The sequence below is a fragment of the Centrocercus urophasianus genome, unplaced genomic scaffold (genome assembly GCF_019232065.1).
Source record: "Centrocercus urophasianus isolate 14NV4802_14NV808 unplaced genomic scaffold, USGS_Curo_1.0 seq_33, whole genome shotgun sequence".
Classification (NCBI taxonomy): Eukaryota; Metazoa; Chordata; class Aves; order Galliformes; family Phasianidae; genus Centrocercus; species Centrocercus urophasianus.
Genome location: NW_024884900.1, coordinates 7,158,938 through 7,173,902, shown reverse-complemented (window position 1 = coordinate 7,173,902; position 14,965 = coordinate 7,158,938). Strand labels below are relative to the sequence as shown.

General features: G+C 49.2%; 1 protein-coding gene across 3 annotated transcripts in view; it reads right to left on the bottom strand.

Moving 5' to 3' along the window:
* Positions 1-4,504: 4,504 nt before the first annotated feature.
* GTF2IRD1 (GTF2I repeat domain containing 1) overlaps positions 4,505-14,965 on the bottom strand; it is a 35,125-nt gene continuing 24,664 nt past the window's right edge. For 2 of the 3 annotated variants that reach the window (XM_042830152.1, XM_042830154.1), the window contains 7 exons: positions 14,790-14,818; positions 10,324-10,371; positions 7,858-7,935; positions 6,664-6,856; positions 6,290-6,327; positions 5,276-5,412; positions 4,505-4,648 (listed from right to left, as the gene is read on the bottom strand). In XM_042830152.1, coding sequence (XP_042686086.1) covers positions 4,574-4,648; positions 5,276-5,412; positions 6,290-6,327; positions 6,664-6,856; positions 7,858-7,935; positions 10,324-10,371; positions 14,790-14,818 — 598 coding nt within the window. In that variant the 3' untranslated portion in view covers positions 4,505-4,573. The remainder of the gene's footprint in view (positions 4,649-5,275; positions 5,413-6,289; positions 6,328-6,663; positions 6,857-7,857; positions 7,936-10,323; positions 10,372-14,789; positions 14,819-14,965) is intronic. The other variant, XM_042830153.1, reaches the window with a different exon arrangement.

Genomic DNA, 14,965 nt, shown 5'->3' with positions numbered 1-14,965 from the left:
CCCTGCGGCCGCACCTCTCCACAGCGCGCAGTGTGTAACGCGGCCAACTATAACTCCCATCGTGCCCCGCGCGGGGCGGAGCGGCGCGAATCCCAGGGAGGGAGCGCGGGGGCAGTGGTGGCCTTGGAGGGGCATCCTGCGTGAGGGGGTCCGGTCGCCATTTCCTGTCCGGCCGGTTGCACAGGTCCTTCAGTTTGGGACCTAAATTCCTCGTGTCCCTTTGCTTTCCCCTCTGCTTGTCAACCAGATGAGCATCGGCTGCAGGCTGAATGAGGTGTTCACACCAGGCAAGAAAAGCATTTCTCTTCATGCTGTAACACCGGAGTTGCTGTGGAGAGGAGAATTCAGAGTCGTTTTTGTCATCGTTAAAACAGAGAAATTCCATCTTCAGCACATAGTCTCCTCCTGGAAACAAAATGAGACCAATCCGTACTTATTTCTTCTGACTCATTACTTCTGTTTCATCTCCAGAAACACATATTATTCTCTTTAACACTCAAAGGTTTTAGGCTATGTCACAAAACTTTGCTCCAAGATGTGCATGAGTTACAAATGTCACCTCCAGCTAAGCACGTAAGTAAGGTGTTTCACTTGACTCCCATTTGAAGTATCCATGGGAAAATCTAAGTATTCTTGACAAATTACGCCTAAATATCTAACATCTGAGAGCGAGAACCTCAGTGTGTGAAACCAATGAGTGCTGAAGAGCTGGTGGCAGGGTGATGGGGAGCAGGGGGAAGCCCCAGGCCCTACAGGAACAGTCCTGATGCTGAATTGTGTGGCATTCCCTTATCTTTTATACTCTGTGCAGAAGCTCAGTGTCAGACACAGACCAGAGCCTAGAGCCCAGGGCTCTGGGCTGCCTATTGAGCAGTGCTCCAGCTGTACCTAGATGGGATGTCTTTTCTTCTCCCAGACTACGAGCTATTTTAATTTCAGTTCCAAAGCCAGGAACAGCGAAGAACCCTTTGCACTTGAGAACACTACTGGAGGACCAGAACAGCACATGGATGTGCTCCTGTTGGCTCGATTCCTTTGCAGTTTTCCTTCGCTGAGCTTTTTCTCTGTTAAATAGTAAGTAAGGACATCCTGTTTTCACTTGGAACTCGATGCACATGGTAAGTACAGTTACTTGCACAGTAATAGCATTATTTTCCTCCATACTTTGCTGCTGTGCCCTGGGGCATTCAGCAGGGATGCTGATCCCAGGGTGCTCCAGGTCCCACCCATTTGCCCTGCAGTGCCTTTGGCCTGGAGACAGAGCCTGCAGCCAGCTCGCACAGACTGACACCAGCACCATCCAGCTCATATCTGTAGGACAGAAACCTGTGCCATCCCATGGCAAAGCAGTGGAAGTGCCATCATCTTTTCATTCTCCTCTTCCGTTTGATTCGAAGTTGGATATAAGGGAAAAGCCTGTTTTGGAAGAAGCTCTGAAGCAGGACAGAAGTTGTCATCACAAGCCAATGGACTACAGGTCTTCAGGGTTTCCCTGTGCCAGGCTGTGCTGCAGCACAGCAGCCCCTTGTCAGTGGCTGATCCCTTGGTATTCATCCAAGAGAACAGGACCAGACTGGGTTGAGCAAGACCAGCACCAAGCCAGAGCCAAGAGACACGACCAAGGAACCATCGTCTCCTCCCACAGGCTACCTGCACTCCTCCTTGCTCTTCCAGACCCCCAGGAACAGGACAGCCAAGTGGATCTGCACATCCTCAGAACTGTGTGTCTGGAGTCAAGCACAGGTGATGCCTTCCCCTGGTGCTCACCCAGATCCCAGCTACCTTCAGGAGGTTCCTGCCCATGATGAGCTTTGCCAGCTTGAGTGCTCAGCACTCAGCAGTTCCTGCTTCCAAACTTCTCCAGCCTCCCTATGAGCCCACACAAACATTCCATAGCATTCTTTGGAATTAGCTGAAATGTCTCCCGATCCTTGAGGAGGGAGCATCCATTCATCCAATTTTGCCAATAGCAAAATGGCAAAGCCATGGAGCTGCCCAGCATGGGTCCAGAGGGGGCCACAAGGATGCTCAGAGGGTTGGAGCATCTCTCCTATGGAGCAAGGCTCTGGGGGCTGTGAGTGTTCAGCCTGGAGGAGATTCACATCCCAGCCCTTTCCCCAAATACGCAGTGCTAACCCCTAAACCCAGCCAACAAACTTACCATTTCCCTGCATATTTTTTTTCCCAAAATGTTTCCTTGCAAATGGATTCGGGGCTCTGAATGCAGCACAGATGCTGTTTATGCTGCTCTCCAGCATCTCCGTGCACTATATTTTTTAAAAATGATTTGAATCAAAGCGCTCATTCTTTAATTAAACTTCATTTAGCTGCCATCTGCCTGGGATCAAAATGGCTTCATGTTTTGCAACTCTTAATGAGGATTGTTATTGGATTTGTAAACACAGAGACTACAGCAACAAAAAAAACCACCACCAAAGTCTTTGAAAAGTAATAAATGAGGAACATGGCTCAAGTGTTAAGATCTCCATCTTCTAATTGTGACAGAGTGCATCCCATTCAGCAGAAAATCACGTTGCACACAAAAACTGTGTATAAAAATATCCTGTGCTAAAAGACCAAGACTAGGGAAGATGCAAAATTGCAGCTAAGGGAAAGCAGCAATAAAGCAAGATCTGGAGTTTGGGGGAATAGGGTAGCGTGCAAGTGCAGCAGGAATTGCTGCTCATCACTCCTCAAAACTGTGACAAGATTGCAGCATCTCCAAACCCCAGCCTGGTGCCAGCTGGCTGCAGAGCTCAGGGGCATGGGGAATCTTTGAATTAAGCCATGTCCAGAGCAGTTACTGCACCTGGATTTGGGTCCAGAATGACCCTCATGCACCCACTTGGGGAAATGAGGCAGCCAAGAGTGGAAACAGCCCTGCTGGCTCCCCCTCACCTCCCTTTTCCCCCACTTCTCTAGCCTTTAGGAATGCACTCAGCTCTCTGAACAGAGTCATGAGTCCCCAGTGCAGCTCAGTGCCCTGATTTGGCTCAGTGCTGGGATCCCTGCCTGCCCATTGCTTGGAACCTCGCTCATTACCCAGCCTCAGTGCCGCCCCCGGTGTTCCAGAACCAGGCCTTTACACTGCAAAAAATAAGAGAAGTCAAGATATAATGAACGTGCTCTCCCAGGAGACACCTCCTCAGGGTGGTTTGATCTGTGAGCGAACCCCTTTCAGACATTTTAGAAGACAGAAAGTGTATTTTTTTTTTTTAACCTCTAAAGCATTTTTCTTTTTGTTTCCTAATTGGAGATGCCATGGGGTTTCAGCACCAGGCAGAAACATGAAAGACTTCAGATTTTGATGCCAACTGATCAGATGTCAAACTGCACATCTAATTGGGGTCATGGGTACAGATCTTTGCCCTTCTTCCAGCTGCCAGCCTCGTGCCTTCTGCTGCATTTGTTTAGGCTTTTATTATCTCGTGCCATCATTTGCATCCAACTCCACAGCAAGTCGAGGATGAGGAAATAAAATTGCAGCCGTTTGGAACAGCTCTGCCTCTGCTCAGAACCCTCTGCCAGCATGGAGACGGATTTGTGCACATCCAGAGAGGACTCATAAAGCCAACAGAGCAGCCTGTTACACTCAGAAAAGCCACTGTGAGTGACTTTGATGCCTGTGACCAATGCCACCTCTGCCTGAAGGTGGCAGCTGAAAGCAGGAATGTGGGCACGGAAACCATTCTGCTCACTGACTCTTTACATGGCCATGCACTTGCTGCCATTGTGTCACTCGAGCACAGCTCTCAGCACCCAAAAACCCACATTAAATACCTGCAGTGATAACAGCAACCAGCAATGCCAGCTTCTGCTGCCAAAATCTGCTGGTGGAATGGAGGTAAAGTTGGGGAAATTCCAAATAACAACCCTCAATGGATGGGGTTGCTTCATTTGGTTCTCGTGGTGCACAGAGGAAGCTCTCCCCATCTCTCTGTAACACTTGCAGCTTTTGGTCCAGCACCATGGAATGGGTTGAGCACCAGAGCTCTATCTGAACGGACCATTGGAGCTTTCCTCTCCCCATAAGGCACCAAAGCTCTGCAGGAAATCACAGATCAGAGAATCACAGAATGGTCTGCGTTGGAAGGGACCTTAAAGCTCACCCACTCCATAGGCAGGAACACCCCCAGGGGACCAGGCTGCCCAAAGCCCCACAGCTTCACCATGTCAGAAGGCAGCACGCCGTTCCTCCTGCAGCTCCCAGTGAGTTTTTACCTTTGCTTCCAATCTGAAGACATCAAACGAAGCCCCAAAATGAGCCCAACCTCTTGGTCACAAAGACTTCAATCAGCAGCCAAAGCACAAGGCGGTCTGACAGAGGTGTCCTCCTGCACCTTCTCCTTCCTACAGATGCTATTTGTCAATTATGTACGTAATAAAATAAGTACTTTTAAGAGCAAGGCAACACTTTTTATTTTTATTTAAAAAGGCCTTGATGGCAGGAATATAGTGTAAAAATCATTGGAAAAACTAAAAGGCATTGATACATATTGGAATATACACTTTTTACATAAATTACATTTATTTATTTATTCTTTCATTTGAGGTTCTTATTCGGTATTGAGGTCTAATAGTTAATAGGTCCTGGGATCTGGACATTTAGACCACCATAGTCTAACATGTACATGTTCATGGGCCATTGCTGAAAGAGAGGGAGAGAAAAAGAAGGCAGAAGTCTCTGTTAGCACACGACCAACAAATGCAAACATCAAATCTCTGACATGTTCAGACATGAGCAGTTGCTCCCACTTTCCAAATAAGATAAAAGAACCAACCCAAAAGCAAAACACCACCAGCAAACAAAAAAAGCCTTTTAAGACTATATTTCTCTCACTTTTTTTTTTTTTCTAAGAAGCATTTAGTAACATCCACAACTGAAGCCAAGCCCTGAGGGAGGACAGGCTGAATGCAGCTCCACTGCTTTCATTTCCTACTTTTGTAGTTTAGATGTGCGCTGGAGCTCAGCGTTGCTCCTGGAATAAGGACTGAAGGAGGATGCTGGGTCCCACCAAGAGGCACACGGGGCCATGGGGCCACAATTACCTCCATTTGGGCAGGATGGAGCCCCACGGAGCACTGCTCCACTGACACAGCCGACAAACCCAGCAGGGAAGGGCAGCCCCAAAGCTGCATCCCCTCCTCCAAGCCCAGCCATGCCACTGAGCTTTACAGTGCTTGTCAGGAGGAGCACTGATGGTTAGAGAGCAAAGAGCAGCGTCCTGCTGCCAAAAGGCAGATAGTAAACCACTTAACATATGGAAGGCTTTACCACAAGTGAGATCTGATTTGTTGACGACGTAGACTCCATATTGGAAGAGGAGGAAGAGGAAGATGAGGAAGAGGAAGATACTGAGTTCCCTTCGGAGATCCTCTTCCTCTTCCGCTTGGGAACACCGCTGTCTTTTTCTGCAGGGAGAGAGGGAAAAAATGAGGTGGCCGTGCCCCACAAGCGTGGCTAAGGGGAGAACAGCCCAGGGAGGTGAGGGGTCACCATCCCTGAGGTGTCCAAGAGCTGTGGAGATGTGGCACTGAGGGATGGGGTCAGGGGGCATGGTGGGGGGTTGATGGTTGGATGTGGTGATCTTAGCCTCAGGTCTTTTCCAACCTTAATGATTCTGTGATTATATATCAGCGTGTATACATACATATATGATATACCCATGTATATGTGATATCCTATATGATATACCCATATATATATATGCATATATAAAGTCTCTCATCCGTCTCATTCTACATCAGCTCAAACTGCAGGTTTGCCAGGTCTGTCTCTTCTCCCTAGCCACCTATTTTCATAAAATAAAAAGGATCCTAATTATCTCTAGAGCTGCTAATTCTGACACATTTGATTAAATGAAATTTATTGGGGAGGATGGGACACAGAAAAATACATTCAGAGGGATCACAGAAACCTTGTTTCCTTAGAAGCTCAATGGGTAAACGACAGATGAAATTAAGGGCTTTAACCAGTGAATAAATTGCTCGTGGTGAATAAATTGCTAATGGGAAAAGGAGTGTTAAATCCTCCAGAACACGCTGAAAATTTGAGTTTAAGAGCACAGGTCTCTTGCCAGCTCATGGCAATACAGTCACCAAAATCGACAGGTTGCTTCTGAGCAGATGCTGAGTCTGACTTTCCATTTTCCAGGTCGGATCCTTCCCCTGGCCTTGCTGAGGGATGCAGGAGAGACTAATGCCTGCTCCCCAAGGCCCCCATCCGTTTTGCCCATCTGTTTTCTCTGCCACACTGCAAGGAAAGTCACAGACACGTTCCAGTCCTTACCTGTTGGTTTGGCCTCAGTGCAGATTTCGGAAAATGGCCTGTGTAAGAAAACAGCATGTGGTCAGAGCCTGCAGACACCTTCCCCACCTCTTGGCAGGGAAGAAACCCCAAACAACTCACTGGGTCTCTGGGCCATCCCCTGATCTGACCCATGGCAGCCCCTGGTGCCAATGCCATGTCCTTCCCAACACAGTCATCTCAAACTGTGTAAGAAAGAGGGGATTAATGGCTGAGCACCTCCTGTGGCACACACAGGCTCTCCATGGGTGTGCAGCAGCACGGTCCCGTGCTGGTGGCTCTATGGGGACATAGTCAACTGGCTGGAGAAACGGGGACAATACCTAATTAGTGCTCACAGATCTGGAAGAACTTACTGGAGCTGGTTGATAATCACCATCCGGATGCTCTCCCGTGCCTTCAGGATCTTCTCCAGCCGGTGGATGTCGTAGGTGTTAGGGTTTCGGAAAGGGATATCGTCCGGCAGCCCGGTGACCTCCACCGCATCGGGGCTGTCCCTGATGAGTTTATAGGGCACCATGATGGGTCGGTTCAAGCCCAGAGCTTCTCCTGTAAGGGCAGAGCAGAGGACATGAGGCTTCACCCCACAGGGCTTGGGACAACACCAACCTGAGGAGTGAGAGCTACAGAAGAAGCCACAGCTGCTGTGATGACCACAGGGCAGACATGGGGCTGCGTTGCCATGTTGCAGCCATGTCTCACTGAGCTGCTCCATGTCTGCCTGCCCAACCTTCTGCCTGCCTATCAGCTGCCAGCCTGCATTTCTCCAGCTATCAGCAGTTTTGGGGTGGTGATCACATCCAGCATGCTGCGTTTAACAGATCGCAGAATCATAGAATGGCTTCAGGAATCATTTTTTTAATTCCTTCATCCTACGGCAATGAAATATGACCATTTAATCACATGCAGCACTGCAAGTACTTCCTTCTGTGCAGCTTAAACCTGCTGTCCATTTCTCTTGGTACCCCTTTAATTCCTGCACTGTACAGAACAGCAAGAATCCCTCCCTCTTGTGCTGGTCACAGTCCTAAAAGCTTCTCTCACCTCCTCTTTGCCATCAGCTGGCTCTTTTCCCTCCTCTTTCAGTTACTTTTGGCTACTGGCTGCCCACAGATGCCACCAAACTGCCACTGTGAGGCTGAGCAGCCACCAGGACTTGGGAAATAACCACTAAGTCACAGCAAGGAGCAGCAAGGGGACAGCCCATGGGCTGAGCCAGTGACACCACTCAGGGCTGCGCATCCTCTCGCCAGCTCCTGTTTCCCCCCAGTTCCAGTTGATATTCCTATTCCTTTTCCCAAACCCCAGCAGGCAGCACAGGGAGCCCACAGAGGGCACTGAACAACTCCCTCCCCATCCCAACAGGAAGGTCACCATCCCACCTGCAGGAACGTCCCCAGGGCCAGGCTGCAGCAGGAAGAATCCCGTGCTGCGGCAGGCTGCCATGTGCTCAGCCTATAAATAGAGCCCCTCGGCCTAATTAATTTTAACTACGGCTGCTGTCAGCAAAAACAAACTCTCCCTGCTCAGCGTGCAGGCGGGAGGCTCACCGTATTTTTCATTGAAAAGCTCTTTCACTTGCTCTCGGAGAATCACCTTCTCTCCGAGCCTGTTGGCGTCATCCTCATCTGCAAAGCAAAAAGGGCAGCCAATTAAATCCCCCACTTCTTTCTGACCCACAGAGAAACCATCCTGCTGCCATCACGCTGAGCTCGAGGTGCTGCCCTGTCTGAGCACCGCTGTTCTCTGCCTGCACCTTCTGTGTGAAGGAGCTATAAAACGCGGCCACATCTGCGTCTGCTGCAAGCTGACATGGTTGAGAGCCTTTTAGATCCACTTTGCGGTGCTGGAAATGACTGCAAAATATGCAAAGCAATGGAGACTCAGACCCCGAGTGCCACAAACGCTCCCCCAAGTGACATCAAGGACTATGATAGTGCTTTTATAGCCGGGTTCCTAAGTACAGAATTGTTTTATAATACACCATATAATCAGCTTGGCTTTACTAGCTTTTTTAATTACCCTCATCACGCCAACCGGTTTCTTCTCCGTTCTCCTGCTTTAAACACCATGCCTGCACCAGGAGACCTCTCACAGCTACACAGCAGCCTCAAGGGGCTCCAGGACAAAATGAATTCATTTGGTTCCTGCCTGCTTCGGTGCTTTGCCACCCACAGACACCACGGAGTGACCAAATGAAATTCTTCCATATCTTGCCATGGACAGCCGACCCAGCCCTGGGATACAAACCTCCTTCAATATGGGAATCACAGAGGCATTCCCACCAAGAACCGAGCTTGCCATGCAAAAAACAGGCACCTCTGCCCAGGGCCAAGGTGGGCACTGCAAACCGTGGCACATCCAGCAAGGACCCGAGCATCTTCTGCCCACGCTCTGGGGCAATTTAATTTGATTGTGAGCAATCACACGGCCTGAAAGTTTGCTTTATGGACACACACGTGTGGGTCCCTGCCTCCCTGAGTGGAGATGTGGCCCTTGTGGCACAGATCACTGCTGTGCTGCTGGAGGGCTGGGTGAGGGGCAGAAGCTCCATCCTTAATGCTCTGCACTCTCAGGAAAGCCTCCTCTTAGAGCTGCTGAGCCTGAAAACACTGGTTTCTTATTCCCAACGTGTTTTCCCACAACTAGGAAAAAAAAGGGGAGAACTTTCTACTAAGCAACATCCGGGCCAAGTTGTGTTTCAAACCCAGAAACGGCAACAAAAGGAGCTTGAAATGAATGGAGCAAAAATAAATAAAACAGAAGAAACTAAAAGAAGCACCCCTAAGAACTTCTGATTTCCAGAGATGAGGCAGCTGCTGCAAGGGGCTGGCGGGGGGCAAACCCTGCGGGCTCCCTCTGTGACTTCCTTGTCATTTATGCTCAGTTTCTGGGATGTATGCAGACACCCGTATGGATGTATAGATGGTAGCAGACAAAGAAGCATCAAAGCGACGTGTTCTCACTTGTTTCATTTTCCTCCCAGACTGACAAACGCAGAAGCTCTTTCCTTTCCACTAATGCTCCCCAGAGACCCAATGGCCCCAACAGTATCCCAGGGTTTGTTCTGCCTTGTGGTGCCTTGTGCAATGGGCAGCGCTCCTCGATTCCCATCCAGGGGTATGTGAGTGCCGTGGCGAAGCTGGAACTGAGCATGCGTAACAGAGAAGCCAGAGAGGAGGCTCTGTGCCGTGGCACCTCTCCCAGGGCCCTGTGATCCCATCACCCCAGGGCAGGAGGGACCTCAGCCTGCCCTGACATTCAGGCATTTGGCTTTGGAAAATAATCAATGCCACTGAGGCATTTCATAGAGCCGCAGAACCATTCTGGTTGGAGAAGACCGCTGAGATCACCAACAGCTGACCCACCCCCATCAGACCACTGCCCACGTCCCTCAGTGCCACATCTCCATGGTTTTCGAGCACCTGCAGAGATGGTGACCCCACCACCTCCCTGTGCGGCTGTGCCACTGCAGCACTGCTCTTCCTGAGAAGAAATGTTTCCTAATATCCAAGCTGAAACCACAGTATCATAGAACAGTTTGCGTTGGAAGGGAACTTACAGCCCACCCAGATCCAAGCCCTGCGCCATGGGCCTGGTGCCCCCCACTAACTCAGGCTGCTCAGGGCCCACCCATGTGCTGGGGGACCTCCAGGGAAGGGGCACCCACAGGTTCTTCTCACTGTACCTCTGGATTAACACGCTAACATTACTTCAGGCTGTTCCACAGTGACGTGGGCTTAAATACAATCAGAAGCAGCTCCACCTATGCGTGTTTTCCAAGTGGGACTTGTGGGAGCAGGCACTAAGCATCCAGACACGTGGCCAGACGTGCAGAGAGGATTAATAACAACAACAGAATACTGTTAACACATATGGCGTCATTCAGTTCTCGGCATCACAGGGAAAGAGAGGAAAAAATACCTGAAATTTGGGAGTTTTACACGTTTTCATTCGCACATTAAAATGCATTTCTTGTCTGCTACCATCTACGATGCATCAACTGAGCTACGTACCATTCAAAGCAGCGTACGCTTTTTCCAATGACGTTATCCGTCTAGGGGCTACAGCACAAGTTAAAAGAAGAAAACAAAAAGAGAAAGAAAAAGAGAGCAATGAGTGCTACAGCTTCGTTTCTTGTTCACAAACAAAAGCAAAACCCAGGGCGATGCTCTCCCTATAAAATTCCTCAGGTCCCAAGGCCTCGTGGGACAAAGATGGTGGAGGCTGGGTGCCACAGGCTGACTGGACTGTGCTCTGATTTATGACATACTCAATTTCTGAGCATCCCGTGAGGTTACAGCGTGGGAGCCCGAGAGATGCACGGGAAAATCAGAGGTTGCAGCAGATGGAAAGCCGAGGGAATTGGGTTAGTTCTGCAGCAATGGGGGGAAATGGAGAAAAGGGCTCCCCAAGGAGAGGCTGAGCCTCGCTGCTGACTTCGACACAACATGCGACATCAAAAAGAAATGGATTTCCTGGGGAAGAGCCCCAGCAGGGGGGCTGGGCCAGAATGTGCTGACAGTCCCACAAATGGGAAAGCCCAGGGGAAGGGCTGGGCAAGCAGGGGAGCACGTCCTGGTGGGCTGAGCAGAGATAAGAGCAACACGAAGCATCTCGGAATAGGCAGAGACATGAATATTTCAAGCAGGCTGGGGAAAGCCGAGGTTGCAAAATTCTGGCCAATGTTTTTTTGGTGAATACATCGTGCAAGGAGGAAGAGATGCAAGCAAGGCACGCCAGCATGGGAAAGGAAAACCTGGGACAGGGGTTGGGGTGCTGGGATGGAGCTGAGCACAGATAGGAGGTGAAGTCAGCCACCACTGTCATTAAAATGTATTGGTAATAAATCAGTAAAATAAACCCAAACACTTCCAGCAGGTGGGGATTTCTAGGTGCTGTTATTAAATCATGCTGATTAAGAAAGATAATTTACTTCCTTGCCCTGCCAGTACACATGTGCTCAGCCAACCCCCAGGGTCACACCGCTGCCCTTGGGCACAGAGCATGAAACATGCCAGGGTGCAGCCATGACACAGCATGACCCCAAAAAACAGAGGTCTGGGGTGACTGAAGCAGGGTATGAGGCTGATGGGGAGCAAAGCAAGAGCAAAGCAAGCACAAAGCACAAAGGCCAGGATTAGCTGGGTGTTAGCACTGCCCTCTCAACGCAGGGATGCTGTATGAGTTAATGGAAGAGAAAACAAGGAAATGAAAAGCAACGTTCAAAGCAATCTGAAGCACAGAGGTGTTTAGATACAGGCTTGGAAGCTACAGAGTCATTTATCATATAGAATGGTTGGGTTGGAAGGGTCCTCACAGCCCCCTCTGCCCCACCCCTGCCATGGGCTGGCTGCCCCCCCAGCTCAGGCTGCCCAGGGCCCATCCATGGCATGGGGAACCTGCAGAGAGGGAGCACCTACAGCTCTGGGCAGCAGTGCCAGGGCCTCAGAGCCCCCTGAGTAAAGAATTTCTTCCCAAACCAAATGCAAATTTCCCCTCTTTTCATTTAAAGCCATTTATACCATCATCCGCTTGGTGCTCCACCCTCAGATTCACATCACTAACCAGCTCAGAGGTAAACAAGCAATCATTCACCCTGAAGGGTGAAGGGAAGGCAGAGCAGAAGGAAGGAGCACTCAGTAGCTCTGGTAGGGGTTAAGCACAGGGGCAGCCCTGGGACTGCAGCAATGGAGCCGTGCTCCAAACACTGCGCACCGAGGGCTTTGCTCTCCTTTTTTTGTCATCAGGGGCTTCCGTGAGGCACATCTCATCAAAGTCCTGCAGAGGATGGTGCTCTCATGATTAAAAAAAAAAAAGAAGGAAAAAAAAAAAAGGATGCCTGGATGTGTGGCTTTTTTAATTAAAGAACACTGCCTGCCCTACTTTATTAATTGGAGTATGGGAAATAATCTATCAGGGTGGTAGGGAGTTTGGGGAATAGGACAGATGGAGCTGGTGTACATTTTCAATCAAAGCACATAAAAATTAACATACAGAATGCTTGATTCTTTTTTTTTTTTTCTTTTTTTTTTTTCCAAAGGCTCAAATGAAGCCTGTTTTGTATCTCTGTGCCTCGGGAAAGAAGAAAAGAAAGGATAAGTGCAGTGTTTATTGCACTGGAGCTTCACCCCATCACTTCCACTTCTGTTCTAACGCTGAAAGATTGCTCTGCTTTCAGAAAGTGTTTGTGAATTGGATACCAGTGGTGGGGGGAAAGGAAACTGGAACAGAGAACACCCCATGGTGCCCATGGGACACAACCCCACGGGGAGCCCAGCTGGGTTTTGGCTGCTTTCCACTGCAGCCCCCATCCCCACAGTGATGCTGACTACAAGGAGAGCAGGCGCCTGGGTCAGCAGCACTGCGATCACAGCTGAACCTCCCAGAGCTGCTGGAAAGCTGTGCTGCAGGGCAGTGCTCACCTCCTGGGGACAATGGGGAGCACCCAAAAAACGGCCCGTTCTCACGAACACCCCATCTGCTGAGCACAGAGCTCTTTGCACACACACATAGCAGCCAGTCTGATCCCTGCAGCTCATATCCAGAGAGAGCACCTCGCAGAGAAACAGAGATAATGTGCAGGGAAAGAGCAGCAGCACTCAGACTGGACTTACATGCCTTCATCTGCTGCACTCAGAGAATGGGATCCCCACAGAGAACAACGCACCCTGCAGCTCTGTGGGTTTTTCCATGCAGGAGATGCACCAGATAGCAAACAAAATATCACAATGCAGCTTGAAGGCAAACCCCAGCTCACCCAAGTGATTCAAGGGGAAAAAAATGTTGTTTCCTTTCTCCCTTAAAACATATATTTCTCACCTAACTTTTGGCAAGGCAATCCTCAAAAACACAACCTCCCTTATAATTCATAAAGTCATCTCCTGGGCTTTCCAGCTTTTCAAACCCACTGCAATGCCATTCTGTTTGGGAGTAACCATTGCTTTCATTTTAATGCTCCTCTGTGAAATAAAAGAGATTGCCATTGATTTTGTTGTAATGCCAAGCATGCACTTCTGCTGGTCTCAGTGCTACGTGGCAGGGCACCACTACAAGAGATGGAGGTGAAAAGAACATGACAGCCTCTCTTACATTTGAATTTCGTCTAATCTGTGGCTATTCATTTTGTTAAGGCAGATGAAAAGCAATCAATTTTAATGCATGGAGATACACAACCGTGTTACCACCCTCCACTGAGGCATACGGTGATGGAGAAGCAGGAGAGAGGTTAATTGCTGTCAGTGGGGCTTTTAGGGGGCAGAGACATTGTGAACTCCTCCCGAGCCCCCTCAGGTAAAACAACACAAAGATAAAACATCTTGGGTTTTGTGCTAGCATGGACAAACCCATGGAGCACACACTCAGCTAGGAAAGGAGGAAGAAAAATACTGGGCATTGAAAATAAAATCCAATTTTTCTACATCTCTATCTATCATACTGTGTTTCCAAGCCAGCTGGCAGGCTGAAGTATTTGCCTTCTGATATGCTCCTTTGTTAATGGTGTGATTTGTGTCAGATCAGTGTCTCTTAACGTAATTATCCAGATTATAGCAGGGGAGCAGGAAGACAAGATGAGGATGGAGCAGTGGTGCGTCCTCAGCTCGTTCCCATCCACGTGATTCCACTGAAAGCCAAATTCTGTCCCATTTAAGATCTGGCTGATGTGAGGTGTGACCAAAAGATGGGAATCCTAACCCAAAACCCAAGGGGTCGTGGGGCACCTCCATATGGAGATGGCTGGGCAAGGAATGGGGACCATGCACTGCATGTCAGACAGACTGCTGCTGTCAGAGCCATCTCTGGAGTCTAACACCTTCCTGCAGTTCCAATGAGGCCATATAAATGTTTTCCCCTCTGTCAGATTTCTCTTGCCTAAATTGTGCCATCTCCATGGAGGCTGGCCAAGAAAAAGGAAAGCCATCAATAAAAGACGACAACGCTTTTTGCACCCATCTGTGCTCTTCCTTTGGCTGTAATCACAGACACTGGAAACAAAGGCGGGTTGCTGGATGCACTTCCAGCAGCAGCTCTCTTTTTCAGGGAGCAATGGAGCAGCCATGGTGGGACACAGCAGTGGTGCAGGCCCACAGGTGAGCACGCAGCACTCCCTCACTGCTGAACTTGCCATCTGATTGCAACAGATATTTATTTTTAAGCCCATGCGCTTTGTTCAGTGCAGAAAGCAGATTCCTGCCCTAGATCAGCTCTTTAAAAATGCTGTCATTTCAAGGAAATAGCAGCCGTGCACGTGGGTGAAGCTGAGCCCAGCTATTTCGGTCAGGGGAACGTTATCAAATGCATCAAACAAAACAAACATACACAAAAAAAAAAGCCAACAAAAAAGGAAACACAGGCAAGCAAGATCATAAGCAACCTTCCTCCAGCTGATAAAATTAGCGTGCCATTCACATCTTGCAACTCCCTGACCAATAACAAACAGCAAGGCAAAGCACTGCTTAGGCAAAAAGGCACCATCTCTTACCGGGCTTAGGGATGAGTCCTTGGAAAGGCCTGTAAAACAAAGGAGGCAAAATGAAGATTTGATAGGCAACATCTTGAGTCTACACCTGGGAAAACACTCAGCAAGTAATGGATGTGTAGGAAAATCTGTTTTTCCCCCAAGCTCCTCAAGCTTCTCCCACCTCAGGTCTCCAAGAG